The sequence below is a fragment of the Crocuta crocuta genome, unplaced genomic scaffold (assembly GCF_008692635.1).
Source record: "Crocuta crocuta isolate KB4526 unplaced genomic scaffold, BGI_CrCroc_1.0 scaffold415, whole genome shotgun sequence".
NCBI classification, from domain to species: domain Eukaryota; kingdom Metazoa; phylum Chordata; class Mammalia; order Carnivora; family Hyaenidae; genus Crocuta; species Crocuta crocuta.
The window spans coordinates 188,625-204,297 of NW_027531525.1; the positions used below are offsets into that span (position 1 = coordinate 188,625).

General features: G+C 40.9%; 1 protein-coding gene across 1 annotated transcript in view; it reads left to right on the top strand.

Moving 5' to 3' along the window:
* Positions 1-1,243: 1,243 nt before the first annotated feature.
* The window catches only part of VPS45 (vacuolar protein sorting 45 homolog), a 61,392-nt gene continuing 46,962 nt past the window's right edge, over positions 1,244-15,673 (top strand). The window contains exons 1-10 of the mRNA XM_077772541.1: positions 1,244-1,467; positions 2,081-2,215; positions 4,876-4,936; positions 8,427-8,506; positions 9,590-9,658; positions 9,779-9,916; positions 10,334-10,444; positions 13,520-13,654; positions 14,095-14,208; positions 14,609-14,776. Of these exons, the coding sequence (XP_077628667.1) occupies positions 1,375-1,467; positions 2,081-2,215; positions 4,876-4,936; positions 8,427-8,506; positions 9,590-9,658; positions 9,779-9,916; positions 10,334-10,444; positions 13,520-13,654; positions 14,095-14,208; positions 14,609-14,776 (1,104 nt within the window). The 5' untranslated portion in view covers positions 1,244-1,374. The remainder of the gene's footprint in view (positions 1,468-2,080; positions 2,216-4,875; positions 4,937-8,426; positions 8,507-9,589; positions 9,659-9,778; positions 9,917-10,333; positions 10,445-13,519; positions 13,655-14,094; positions 14,209-14,608; positions 14,777-15,673) is intronic.

The following is a 15,673-nucleotide window of genomic DNA, read 5'->3' on the forward strand; positions in this document are numbered from 1 at the left end:
ACACATTCCTCACAAATTCAGAAGGGACAAAAATCTGATATTTCAAGTAGCTTCCGGTCTCCCTGAAAGCATTTGATAACCGGATATAAAGTTTTATATAGTAATCTTAATAGGCAGATTAATGTTAACGTGCTCTGGGTCTAGTTGTAATTACATACATCTTAAAATATAATGAAAGAATGATTGACTTGGTAATGTTGAAACTAGTAATTAAACCAACCCCAACAAACGACGGTCATTATTTCATTGGAAATATTTACACGCAATTATAGTTGCAGAGTTCTTGCAGTTGTTTCTTGTTATCGTCCTGATTTTTCAATTCCCCAACGTAAAGGTTCGGGAAAACTAACATTTTCCCTCCTTTTTGGTATGATGGAGGGAAGACCTTCAGGAAAGAAACACAATTGCAGACGTTTAGAAGCTGATGGCTTTAAGGTTCATTTTGTTGCTAAGATTTTGTGTTTCTTAAATCAAAATGAGTTTTCCCTTAAAGTCCCCACGCCACTTTGCCGAAGCCCCAGTGCCTAGTGGCCCCTGCCCATTTCTGACTGTTAACTACGCTCCTGGCCGCAGTTTCAGTGTCGCAGGTCCCTCGCTCCCTGCTCCGGCAGGAGCCCGCAGAGTCCAATGGCCCAGGCGGCCGAACCCGGGGTCGCTGGCTCGCTGCCCGAGTCCCCGCGGCCCACCCGGCCCCAGGCCCTTCAGGAGGATCTGAGGCTTTTCCCAAAACACCCCTCAAGAGCATTCCTTTCAGTCGTTCATTCAACAAATATTCCATTTCACGTGCTCCTCCCTCTTCGGAAAACCAGGTCGGGCCTCACTTTGCAGGACTGTCCTCGCCCCGTTAAAGACCCGGGGAGGATGACTCTCGTCCTTTCCTTAGCGAACACCTTCCCGATCGGCCGCCGCGAGCACTACTTTGTCTCTCTTCCCTTAAGCCTTCACTGCCCCCTCCTCCCCGCCGCCAAATAGTGGCAAATAGTGACCGCGGCCACACTCTGTTGTTCTTGCCTCCACACCAGCCTCACGCCAAGTTCCTCCACCCGGCGAGGGGGGTACCCTCTCCCCAAGCCAGCGAGAGAGGCTNCGAGTCCAGGCCTCGGACACCTCCGGGCTGGCGGCGGGTTGGCGAATCGCTGCCGAGCGTTGTAGCCCCCGGGGATCTCCGTGGGACCTTTCCTTTTAGCCCCGAGGCCCAGCTGCCCGCGTCGCGCGGCGGAACTACAACTCCCAGCACCGCAGTCGCCCGGACTTCCGGAAGCCGACGCCGGGCGGGCAGGAAACCGCCGAGACCCGGCCAAAAGGCCGGGGGTAAATTTAGCCAGAAAAGAGGGGGCGGGCAGGGCTGCAGGGCTAACCTGTCACTTCGCCACCATGAACGTGGTTTTTGCCGTGAAGCAGTACGTTTCCAAAATGATAGAGGACAGCGGGCCGGGCATGAAAGTACTTCTCATGGATAAAGAGACGGTGAGTTTGCTTCGCTCCGTGTCTGTGGGGTACCCTGCCTCCCTCACGCCTGCTACTCCCACTCCGCTGTAGGATTTGGTGTTTAGTGAAAGATTTTGAAACGAGGGTCAGTCCTGCGTGGAACTGAAAGGTGGAATAAAGCCTGTCGAGTAGCTTTCCAGTCTCAATGGCCCGAACTGCTGCCAGAGATTTCTTCTTGTAACCCGGAACGACTTACGGGATTCAGGAATCTTTTGTAAATGTCTCTGGCAAGAAGTAGTATGTGAGCCAGAGCGCTCGGAAGACTTTTTATTTCCACTCAGCGTCGTCTTTTGAAAAGAAAGCTAGGAGTGCTCAAGCTGAGATGACAGGTTATTCTTTGTTGATCACAGAATCTAAGGTGGTTGGGGAAAAATTTTGTTTTGGGAATGTATGGATTGTGTTGCGAGAGAACGTCATTCTGGTACATTACCTATATGTTTCGGATGCTCAGTAAGTGTTAATACATAGGTTAGTAAGTGTTAGTAATCCAGCCAAGTGTTAATAAAAAAATAATTTTTAAAGGCTTAGGCAGTGTTGCTTGTTTGTATTACTTCTGACTAGCATAATATTAGTTCATTCTTTCTCTTCACAGACTGGCATAGTGAGTATGGTATACACACAATCGGAGATTCTTCAGAAGGAAGTGTACCTTTTTGAACGCATTGATTCTCAAAATCGAGAGATCATGAAGCACCTGAAAGCAATTTGTTTTCTTCGCCCTACGAAGGTACAACATAAACCGAGCTGTCATCTGCCCAGGCACATACAGAACGCTATGCTCTGAAAGCATTAAGAAGGCAAAATAAATTTGTCTTACCATCATTTGTGGCATCGTATTTAGCCTGGTTCATCAGAGTTATAACCTCGACTTTTCTCCTTTCCACATCTCCGTTCACTCCTTATAGCCCATTTTGCCTCCAAGGTGGCTTGCAGGTTCTCAGCTACTTCCAAAGCCACGAACTCCAGAATTGACAGACCCACATCGGTTTATTCCTGGAGCGCCCTTCATACCTATTACCCTGACCACCGTTGCCACTTAATCTTGTACATTTACATACCTACACCAGTATCCGGAATCTCTATCGTTTTATTCACGTTTATGCACAGAAACATGATTGTGGCTCACTTTTACTTCCGTGATTAAATCAATATGTAGTAGCTCAGCCCTCACAGCCCTCCTTAACTGGTTTGGTCTGCCCTTATGTACACAGCCTCCTGTGTCCAATCTCTGCTCACCCACTATAACCAACCAGGCCTTTTCATCAGCCCATGCTCGTTCCTGTTCTCTATTTGTTCTCTTCCCCTAATTCTCCATTTGTTCTTTAGCTTTCTGTCCATTTACATCCATCATTTTATAAATCTAGCTTGCGTCCTCCTGTAAAAATCCTGTACTATTTCAATCTTATTTAGTATATTTCCCTTTTGTTTTAATGTTTATTGTTAGAGAGAGGGTGCGAGCAGGGGAGGGACAGAGAGGGAGACATAGAATCTGAAGGAGGCTCCAGGCTCTGAGCTGTCAGCCCAGAGCCCAATACAGGGCTCGAACTCCCGAACCGTGAGATCATGACGTGAGCTGAAGTCAGACGCTTAACCGACTGAGCCACCCAGGTGCTCCTGTATATTTTCTTTATATTCATCTTCTTCAACTCCAATGCACTATTTTACCATGCTTGTATATAATGTACTTTCTGAAATACAAATCTGATCATGTCCTCCCCACTTGAAATCCTTGAATGACTTCTTGTTTTTATGCTAAAGACAAAACTCCTTAATTGTGGTTCTGTATGGTCTAGTTCCTGTCCTTTGTACAACCTCATTTCAAACCACGCCCCCGTGGTCTTGGACACATTAATCTTTCAGTTCACTTTATTCTGTCGTGCCATAGGACTTTTGAACAGACTCTTCTCTCTGCCTGGGATGTATTCACTTCCTCCAGAAAGTCTTCCCTGATTTTGCCGACCACGCCAAAGCCCCCTTTGGGGCTTATAGCACCAATATTTATACAGCACTTACAGCACCTGCTTCTCCCTATTGCTTGTCATAGTCGAAGTTTTATAGAGTTTGCGTGATTAATATCTGTCTTACCTACCAGCCTTAAGCTCCATGAGAACAGAGGTGGTATATGTTTTTTCACACTACTATGTCTCCCGTGCCTGCTACAGGTGGGGACCTCAGTAAAGAGTTCCTGAATGAAGGAATAACATTAATACTTTGTTATAGTCATTTCTCATTGTTTCACATTTGTAGCTCTTGAAATTTTGGTGCCGGAAGGGATCTTAGAGGTCATCTAGTCCATCTCCTAAGATTTTCATTAGAAAAATCTCTTTCACAGCTATATATATACTCTCTCAAACTAAAAGCGATTTTTCCTTAAAATTACAAAGTTAATTTTTAATGTATTTTTAACCTAAATGACAATTCAGAAAACCCTTTTCTCATTTAACAAGTGATGTGCATTGCTTACACTATTTTTAACTCTTTAAAGACGTGTGATTTTTTTTTTAAACATTCAGAACTGCATTTTATATCATGTCTAGTTTGGGGACCAAATTCATATAGAAATTTAACTACTAACAAGTTAATAGTTAAATTTCTAATCAGAAATGGATAACCTGCATTATGATCTTATGTAATTGGAATTCTTATGTTTACTTCTAGATTTCATATTTTATTTTTAAATAATGTAGTTATATGAAAGGGTTTAGCCTGCTGTGTGCAAATACTTCACAGACATTATCGTCATACAATCTTACGTCCCAATAAGTTAAAAGCCAAAGCAAATACAGTTAAGTATATTTTCTCTTGAATGGTGGGTTTTAAAGAATTAGCTACATTTTGATAGTCTGTGTAAGAATTTTGATCAGATGAATACTTTATAGGCCAGCTGCCTGAGGCAAATTTGTAGAGTTAATTATCAATTTTATGTTGTAGTTCAATATCTGTATTTTTAATATTTTTCATGTTTTATTTATTTTTGAGAAAGAGAGAACGCAAGCAGGGGAGGGGCAGAGAGAGAGGGAGACAGAGGATCCAAAGTGGGCTCTGTGCTGAGAGCAGAGAGCCCCACGCAAGACTCAAACTCACAAACTGTGAGATCGTGACCTGAGCTGAAGTTGGATGCTTAACCGACTGAGCTATGCAGGTGCCCCTGTGTTTTTAATATTTTAAAATCTTAATTTGGCCAAGGAAATGCAGCTAGTTAATATTATGGATGATTCCTGAATATTTAATACATCTCTTTTTTACTACCAGCCCTCATCCCTGCAATATACAAACACTTAACCTAGACCTCAGCACGCAGTGGATTCTCACTAAATACTGAAATAAATAAATTTTTTACTTAAGCAGTTCTCCTCATATATTGTTTGTTTATTCCTTACTTTCTAGGAGAATGTGGATTATCTGATTCAAGAGCTCCGAAGACCAAAATACAGTATATATTTTATTTGTAAGTATTTTATTTCACCTATTCAGTCATGTAACCATATCCTAGATACTTTGTTCTGTTGGGCACTGCATATCATCAAGTTAACTGAATCTATCACTCTATGAGTCTGAGTTTTTTAATGTCCTTTCAAAGTTCTATTTTAGAAAGCTAAGCATGACTTTTTTCATCATTGATTAGGTAAAAATGATTTTTTAACTTTTCCTTTGCCATTCAAGATTCTTTGTAAGTCAAAAGTTATAAGTAGCCAAATTTCACATCCCATCTCTGCCCCCCAGAAAATTTTTTTTAAAGGAAGGGTACACTTATTTCCTATTTTATACTTTCATGAACGGAGGCACAGAGGCTGATTTATTTACTTGGAGGGAGGATATACTTGAGTTTGTTGGAAAAGCAGAGATTTACTTTACGTACCAGATGGGAACATTCCAGTTCTCTTTGCTCCTTTATGTAATACTTGAAAGAATAAGTCATTCAGTAGATGCCTCTTATGTACATAATTTGGGGGAGGGGGCTTGGGAGAAGGTAGAGTCCTGGAAATAAACTAGGTTTGTGACTAATATACATTTTATATGAATTTCTTTTTTCTTTTCTTTTTTTTTTTTTTATGTAATACATTCTGCTTTGGAAGTTACATCCTTTCTCCTCTAGATGTCATTATTGATCTTTATAGGATTAGTAAGTATAGTTTATTTGGTACCATTTCCAAAACCAAAGACAAAACTTAACTCTCAGTATGTAGGACATTTGAGAAATTTTGAAGCTTGCTTGAAGGCTATTTTAGGGTTTAGATTACACTCTAAGATATACATACTTTCTATACCATATGCAAATGATACCAAAAATTAACATTTGTCAGGTGCCTGGGTGGCTCAGTCGGTTAAGCATCCGACTTCGGCTCAGGTCATGATCTCATGGTTCATGGGTTCAAGCCCCATGTTGGGCTCTGTGCTGACAGCTAGCTCAGAGCCTGGAGCCTGTTTTAGATTCTGTCTCCCTCTTTCTCTGCCCCTCCCCTGCTCACGCTCTGACTCTCAAAAATAAACAAAATTTTTTTAAATAAAAAAAATTAACATTTGTGATAAGACTGTATTTTTATTTATTTTTTTTAATGTTTATTTTTGAAGGAGAGAGACAGAGTGTGAAAGGGGGAGGGGCAGAGAAAGAGAGAGACACAGAATCTGAAGCAGGCTCCAGGCTGTGAGCTGTCAGCATGGAGCCCAATGTGGGGCTTGAACTCACAATCCATGAGAACATGACCTGAGCCATACTCGGATGCTTAACTGACTGAGCCACCCAGGTGCCCCGATAAGACTGTATTTTATTTTATTTTATTTTATTTTATTTTTTTTACTATTTTTATTTATTTCTAGGAGAGAGAGAGAGAGAGACAGCGTGAGCAGGGGAGGGTCACAGAGAGAGGGAGATACAGACTCTGAAACAGGCTCCAGGCTCTGAGCTGGCAGTCAGCACAGAGACTGTATTTTATAGAGAACTTCCTCATATATTATCTGAATCAGCCCTTATAACAACCCCAAGGGGTAAAAATTGGCAATTTTATTAGTTTCTGTCATCCTAGCTTTTTTTGTTTGTTTGTTTTGGCTGATAGTCACAGGTTTTCTTTTATAATTTAACATTTCTGAGATAATTGTATTCACATATGGTTGTAAGAAATAAGACAGAAATCCCATTTATTTTTAAACCCATTTCACCCAGTGTAGCATCTCATATAACTATAGTACAATACCACAGCCAGGATATTAACATTGATACAGTCAAGGTACAAAATATTTCTGGGGCACCTGCATGGCTTGGTAGGTTAAGGATCCAGCTCTTGACTTCGGCTCAGGTCATGGTCTCACAGTTCACGCGTTTGAGCCCTGCATTGGGCTCTGCGCTGACAGCGTGGAGCCTGCTTGGGATTCTCTCTCTCCCTCTCTCTCTCTCTGTCTCTCTGCCCCTCCCCTGCTCATGCTCTCTCTCTCAAAATAAATAAACATTGAAAAAGTATGTATTTCCATCTCCATAAGGATCCTTCCTATTGCCCTTTTATAGCCAGATCCACTTCCCTCCCACCAGCCCCCTCAGTAACCCCTGGCAACCACTAATCTGTTTTCTATTTCTGTAGTTTTGTCATGTCAAGAATGTTCTATAAATGGAATTACACAGCATTTAACTCTTTGGGATTGGCTTTTTTCACTCAGCATTCCTTAGCGATTCACCCAGGTGGTGGTGTGTATCAGTAGCTCATTCCTTTATTTTAATCAAAACTATTTCTATGATGGAAGTTTTCAAATGTATACAGAAGCAGACAATAGTATAATAAATTCCACGGTACCCATCACCCAGTTTCAAAAATCACTTTGCCACGGCCTGTCTTGTTTTCGCAATGCTGCTGCCACTTCCTCCGCCCCCCACCGGTGTTACTTTGAAGGAGATCTAAGACATCGTGTGTGTTCATCCCTAAATATTTCAGGATGCATCTTTAAAAGATAAGGCCTCATTTTTATAAATACTGTTGTTATAGCCAAATAATGACAAATAACTCCTATTTTCAAATATTCAGTGTTCAGATTTCAAATTCTCATATGGTTTTGTTTTGGATTTTTTTTTCCCCATTTTTCCATTTGAATTAGGATCGTAGTAAGGTCTACACATTGCTATTGGCTGATATGTTGTTTAAGTTTCTTTAATCTTCTATAGGTGTTCTCCCTCTCCCTCCCTCCCTCTCTCTTTCTTTCTCTCTTAACCACCCCCCCCACCTTGTACAATTTATTTATTGAAGAAACTCCATTGTTCTGTTTAAGTTTCTCACAGACTGCATCTTGTTGATTGTGTCCCCATGGAGTAGTTTAACAAATTCTTTGCAGTTTAAAATATTCCTCTATCCTCTAGTTTTGTAAATTGGTACTTGGATATAGAGACTTAATTAGATTTAGATTTTATTTCTTTTTGCCAAGAATATTTCATAGTCGGTGGTGTGTGCTTTCATCGATTGTCTCTTATTGTGATAATTAGCAGCAGTTGGTGCTCAGTGCCTGGGTCTGTTGTTGATTCATCAATGGCTGACAAAAATGATGATATTTTGATTCTGTTGTCATCATTCCTTCTTTGTTTTTTTAGCTGGAATATTTCCATAAAGAGAAATTTCCCCTCATCTTCTATTTGGTTATCTGGTGGTACAGTTTGTGTATGAGAGAATTAAAGTGTACTTCTTTCCCTTTATTTTGTATTTTCAGTATAATGACTTGCTTCGCGGGTATCCTCCAAAGCCTACATAGTGGTCTTTTTTTTTTTTTTTAGTAGTATTATGGATTTATGAATTCAAACATATTTGTGCTACCCATTTCCATTTGAAGGTGTTTAACTTTGACATATACCACAATGTATCCAGACTTCACTTAGTCATTTATTAACTGTCAAGCCTATTTATTTCTAATTGCAGCAAAGGTGATCTCCTTTGAATCAACTGCAACTCATATGTCTGTTTCAGATTTCAGTAATGTGATCAGCAAGAGTGATGTGAAGTCATTGGCTGAAGCTGATGAACAGGAAGTTGTGGCTGAAGTTCAGGTACACACGGGTCCTCTAACACATCGCTCAGAGTGACCCTTTTTAAAGATTTGCCTCTAAAATAAGAAGAGTGCTGTCTCAAGGGACCCTGTTGATCAGACCCACTAAATGTGCATTGCATCAACCTGTTCTCATATTTAGAAAGTTTGTAAGAGGTATCAAACTGAGTGGAAACAAACTTAAAGGAATCAGTGGGAATAGGGAGATTGGACTGGTTGGTATTGGATCCCTACTGAACGGGTCAGGAGGGTTTCATAGGGTTGGGGACAGAGTCAGATATATCTTCTGCTTGTTTTATGAACCACATTGTAAGAATGTTCGTCTACAGGGCTATGTCTGATTGGGAAAGAATAGACAGTAAAGGAGGTGCATGAGGTTTGTTAAAGGTCTGTTTATGATTATCTTGCTCTGGGAGGTAAAAAGCATACTTTTGTCATCAATTGAAAACTTAGAAACTTCTAAATATTCTGCATGGCATAGAATACATCGCACTAGAACGTACCATGTTACCTTTTGCTTCTTAAACACTTGAGTGTTCTTGAACACGTTTATCAGAGATGTTTGAATACATTTATCACCTAAGTGAAGACCTAGGGCAGCAAATAAACGAATTTTGGATTTTCAGAAAGATGTGCTAGGCGATAAATGAATAAAAAAGAATGACTTATTTTAAATCATATTCTGCCTTGTGAGAAAATACTCGATTAAAAAAAAAAAAAGAATACACTGAACAGCAAAGTTCTTCATCTGTCTGTGACATTGTATAACCTGTAGCAGTGTCTTATTTTTACTCATGGATACGTGTGCACAGAGGTCTCCAGAAACGTAATATATATACCTCTATGGCTTTGTTTTTTGTTTCTTGAAAGATTTATTATTATTGCTACTGTATTATAATTTTTGTATTCCCCCACATTGACTATCATGACTCAATTATTAATTAATCCGTTTTTTAAATCTTTTACACCTGCATTTGCTCAAATTTGATTGTATCACATAGTGTTATGTCACATATGAAAATATAACTTGATGGTACAGTTGGAATTTATGAAATGACTGACTGATCTCGTGCTTCATTTGCAGGAATTCTATGGTGATTACATTGCCGTGAATCCACATTTGTTTTCCCTCAATATTTTGGGTTGCTGCCAGGTATGGAACGAAAAGGATAAAAAAATAAGTTTATCACGTGGGAGTTGATTCAGCAAGGTGATTGGACTTGTAAGAAAAAAATGCAAATGTTTTCTCTGAATATACATTTTTAACACAAAGGGTCGGAACTGGGATCCAGCCCAGCTATCCAGAACAACGCAAGGACTGACGGCTCTCCTTTTATCTCTGAAGAAATGTCCCATGATTCGGTATCAGCTTGCGTCAGAGGCAGCAAAGAGACTTGCAGAATGTGTTAAGGTACAGCTTTTTCTATCCCCGGTTCCAAAGCCCATTCATTTCCTTATCAGATTTCAGAAACCATAGGAATAGTTTATCTGTAAGCAGTGAGGTTTTACTGGCAAAGAGGCAGATACTTGTAATAAAAAACCAAAAGCAACAAATTAGAGCTGAGATTCTTAGGCTCAACTCAAAAAACATTTGCAAGCCATTCAACCTATTTTGATCCAGTTAAGCCATTTGTCAAATAGAGTTTTAAATCCTCACCTCTTAAACAGGATGCTACCCGATGTCAGACTTTTGAGTCCTTATCTGGAAGGTCTCTGAAGACGCAAAGAGCTATTGTTAAATGCATATTTTACATATGAATTTTCTGGTTACATCATCTCTGTCTGCAACTCATTGGCTGACCAAACCGTCTTTCTCTCTCGTCCACAGCAAGTAATAACTAAGGAATATGAACTGTTTGAATTCCGGCGGACTGAGGTTCCCCCGTTGCTGCTTATTTTAGATCGTTGCGACGATGCCATCACCCCATTGCTAAACCAGGTGGGAAACCTTTACTAGCCTTGTAGCAGTACGAGTCCAAGGGGCATTCATCAAAAATGCCCATGTGGAAATGTACGGTGTCATCCACGTGTTCACCTCCGTATCTTCAGCTTTTCTTTTTTTTTTTTTTTGCCTTGTACTTCCTACTGCTCAGGTATCCCTGTTCTTCCATTCACAGTCGTCTTCGGTTCTTTCTTCAGCTTCGTCCTTCCTGTCCCTCTGTGCCACCACCTCCACCCCTAATCAAAGCCACTTCTAGCTTCTGTAGATTCTACTTTTCCACCGTCTGTCTGCAAGTTTGCATTCTTACTGCCATTACCTTGGTGTACACCCTGATGTGTTACAAGATTACTGAAATACTCATCGACTTGATTCCGCACTTATTTTCTTTTATCATATGAGAACAGATCTATACTTTGATTTACCTTTCAGTAAGTTTAAGTCCTTGAGGGCACAGTTGCTTCGGAACTGGCATGGACCAGGCCGCTATCTCCTGGACTAGGAGCTCCCTTTCCCCAGACTCCTCTGGTTGTGTTCGTTTCGCCACCAGGAGTCGCTGTGGCCTTCTTTCCTCTGTACACATGAGCTCATCTCTGGCCTAGATAGAATTCCCTTTCATCCTGAGCATCAGCGCCTTTGGTTTCAAGAGCTGTGTGCTCCCTCCCTTTGGTTCTGGAGACCCTGCTTACAGTAGCTGGCAGAAATGGCCTTGGACCACAGCCTTCCAGGCATATTTGTCATTGTAGAAGTCCTGTTCCCAGCAGGCCTCCACAGGCTCCAAGACGACTGAAACAGAAAGGCCTCAAGTCCCCACTTTTAATTTCTTCCCACTCTAATATAGTCCACAGACACAATGTTGTTAAATTACTTTATATATTTATTTATATTTTGAGAGTGAGAGAGAGCATGAGTGGGGAAAGGGCAGAGAGAGAGAGGAAGGGAGAGAATCCCAAGCAGGCTCCACACTGCCAGCACGGAGTCCGACATGGGGCTCGAACCCACAAAACCCTTGAGATCGTGACCTGAGCCGAAATCAGGAATCGGATGCTTGACCAACTGAGCCACCCAGACACCCCTGAACTTACTTCTCCTAAAGCACAGTTCTGATCTTTTTGCTCCAGACTTAAAAGTCTTCGTTGGTTCCCATTTGCCTACTGGCTTATATACAGACTCCTGAACTTGGCATCTAAGAGCCTTAATGATATAGGGCCATCGTTAGCCTACAGCTTAGTACTCCGCAGGTGTGCCATGTGGTTTCCAGCCATTATTTTATTCATGTTGGGACCTCTGTCTAAACTCTGGAATGTTTGGAATACCTTCTCTCCCTATCTTCACCTATCAACATTCTTCTCCTTTAAAACCACTCAAAACGTCTCCTTGAAGTGTTTTATCATTGTAGTCAGACATGTTCTTTTTTCCTTAAAATTACTACAGAACTCTGTGTTTTGTGCTGCACTTACCATGCTGTACCTCTGATTGTTTTCTCACATCCCTTCAAGGCAGACTGTGTCTTACCTGTGTTTGTTCTTCTGCAAGTAGAAGAACTGTACCTTATACAAAGCAGAGGCTTTATTAGTAGTGACTTTGAATTCATAGGGAAAGGCGTAGTCTATGTTTCAGTGTCTTCCCAGCTTATAATCGTGTCAGGAGAAATCTTTGACTGTGGAGTGCAACTTCTCTATGCTAGGTTAGCCTTATGGTCCTAAAACACAAAGTGATATATGTTTGCTAAAGACATTTTGATAATATAAAAAAGTAGAAAGAAAAATGATTGCCTATAATTCTGTTTCCCAAAGAAAAACAACCATTCATTCAACAAACGAAGACCAATCATGTTCCAGATGTTGTGTTAAGGATTGGAGTTAAAAGTCTCTGTTCTCAAAGAGCTCATGATGCAGTGGGGAGAGAAGTAAACTGATAATTGTTTTAAAATGTTTATTTTTGAGAGAGAGAACACGCGAGCAGGGGAGGGGCAGAGAGAGAGGGAGACAGAAGACCTGAAGCAGACTCTACACTGATAGCACAGGCTCGAACCCATGAACCATGAGATCATGACCTGAACCGAAGTCGGACGCTTAACCAACTGAGCCACCCAGGTGGCCCAGCTGATAATTTTAATTATAGAGTGAGTGCTAATGGTAGAAGCATGCTGTCTGCGTACAACATTTTGTTGTACTTAGTTTACGTGCCCCAATTGAAACTTGCTTTTTGTTTTTTTAAGGATTCATTTGGCAAATGTTTTTGGAAATGAAGCACCTTCTTTTATAACCTCTTAAGTTCTTCCATAATAAGTCTGTATTGCTTAAGATAAAGTAAAAGTGTATATATCTTCCTAGCATTTAGATTCTAGAGTTAGAGGATAATTTGCTGGAAAATACTTAAGGCTTGTCTAAAGGACCTAGGACTAAAGCAACCCATTGTCCATAAATGGTGAGAAGGCAAAATTTGTAGTTTCTCCTTTCCACTTTTTGCCAGGTAAGTTCACATTTTCTAAGAATGGAGACCAATCCTCCTTCACACTTCATAGGCAGGAAAAATATGAAATCAAATGGATACAGAGGCAAGCTTCTGCATATGTGTGTTTTGATCAACTTACACGGTTTTTTTCTGATAATATTAGTGTTCCCAGGATAAATATAGCACCACTCAGATCTGCAAGAACACACTTCTCAGGCTGCAGAAAACCACAGAAGCGCACAGGAAATGGTACAGCTCGTAACTGCAGTACCAATATAGCCCTATCTGTGAATCCAAAAATATACCCTTAATTCACAGGCAAAAAGCAGAGCTAATGATAGATCTAATTCGTTTTCTTTCCATCAGGAATATTAATCTCCCCGCCCTTCTTCCAAACGTATAAAATCTAAAAGCATGTTGACTTTTAGTTTAACCAACTACAGCGTCTTAACGCTTCGTATAACACAAAGTATTAATAAAACTTGAACTAAATAAAGAGCCTCTGTGTACAGAGGCCTAGTTGCTGAGAATATTACCAGTTTTTATTTGTTTTCCTGAACATTTGCTGTTTCCATGTTTTGTCGGTCACCGATTTTTCTGTCCTCATTCTTCATTTAGTGGACCTACCAGGCCATGGTCCATGAGCTACTGGGCATAAACAACAATCGGATCGACCTTTCCAGAGTGCCGGGGATCAGTAAAGATTTGCGAGAAGTGGTCCTGTCTGCCGAAAACGATGAATTCTATGCTAACGTAGGTGGTTAAAACTTTTTTTAAATTGTTCTTCATTGTTTTTATGTAAGAAGGCCACTATTGACTTGTTCGAGTGAAAACAGATATGGAATTTCATGTGGAAGGATGATAGAAGCATCCCGCAGATAAGCTGCATCTCACGAGAAGGCGGACGATTTGGATTCGGACTCTTTAACAGTTTTTTTCCATAGAAATCACATATTTACTGTTATACTTTCATAGTTAGACCCCGATTTATTTACTTCCTTCCCTTCTGTAGCCCTTTGTGAGAATAGTAATGGCATTCACCACCCATGTCCTGGCCACTCTCCAGATTTGGTCATTAGAATGGAATTTTCTTGCCTTTCAATTCCGTCTTTGGGATGCTTTCTCACTTCTTTTAAATGATCTGAAAGTCAGACTCATTGTGAGAACTGGATTTTCAACTTCCGTTTTCACAGAATATGTACCTGAACTTTGCTGAGATTGGTAGCAATATAAAGAATCTCATGGAAGATTTTCAGAAGAAGAAACCAAAAGAACAGCAAAAACTAGAATCAATAGCAGACATGAAGGTAAATTGAACATGTTCATGGATGACTAACATGCAAGACTTTGGAACTATTCGTGTAAGCAACATTTCTGGAATATTCTCAGTCTGATTTCTGCCTTGATTCATTTTGTTTGGTTTGAAATAATTTTCTGTACCGTTTCTCTTTAGGAAACAGTGTAGTGAAAACTTCATAACAAGCCATGTGTTTCTGTCCATTCTTCAGTCACATTTGGACTATTTAAAGAGTCAGTCTACTGACCTTTACCAGTTCTTCTCTTTTTAAGCATAAACAAAATACCATGTGATTGGTAGATGCCTTAGTCTGGGCAGAACAATTCCTGCTTATTTTTTCCCTTCTTTGTACATGTATGTCCGCAGTCAAGAACTAACAGAAACCCTGTTTGATGTTTTTCCCATGGCAGGCCTTTGTCGAGAACTACCCACAGTTTAAGAAGATGTCTGGGACTGTATCAAAGCACGTGACAGTGGTCGGAGAGCTGTCACGGTTGGTCAGTGAGCGGAATCTGCTGGAAGTGTCAGAAGTTGAGCAAGAACTGGCCTGTCAAAATGACCATTCTAGTGCTCTCCAGGTATCTATTCAGTCCAATTTGATGGGCACCTGCTATGTGTGAGGCACTGTGCCAGGCAGAGCAAGAGATACAAAGGCACGTAACCCTTCCTCACCAGTGTGGAATTGGTTATGTAACAAGGAGTTGAGACAGGAGCACAGGTTAATTTGAGTTAAGATAGATACATGTTAAGAGCCACAGGAGAAGAATAATGTGCAGTCGCCGAGGGTTCAGGCTACTGAGTTAATGAGTACTTACAAGGGCACCCCAGGCTGCTAGAAAGAGCACTAGGCTGAAATCAGAAGATCTGGATTTTAGCCGTTTGCCACTTACTGGCTTTGTGACTATCCAAGTTTTTTATTATCGAACACCCCCTCTTCATTCCATAAACATGTGAATGCCCGCTACATGTACATAGCGCTGTAAGGATCTGCAGATACGAAGAGGAAACCGATACTATACTTTTCCTCAAAGAGCGCACACATATGAGGGAAGAAAGAGATTTAAACCAGGAATTACCATATGAGAACCGCTGTTATGCTAGAGGTATTTACAAAAGGATATGGAAATATGGAGGAAGGACAGGTGTTTTCCCTAAGGATGAGGCTTCGGAAAGAAGACATTAGATCAGGTCTGGCCAAGTAGTCGGAGTGCACCAGACAGAGTAGAAGTGTACCAGCCAGAGAGAAGAGGGGAGACTCTTAGCATTGAGAATGCAGGCGTGGAGATGTGGGGGGAAGTTCAGGGAACAGAGAGTAATTCAGTGTAGCTAGTGCAGGGGACGAGACGGGGAGTGGTCTTGGATAAGCCAGAAAGGCCGGGCCCAATTATGGCCACTGAAAGGAGATGGGGCTTCAATCTTAAAATGTTGAGAGCTATCAGAGCAAGGGACATAATCAGACCCTGGCCTTAAGAAAT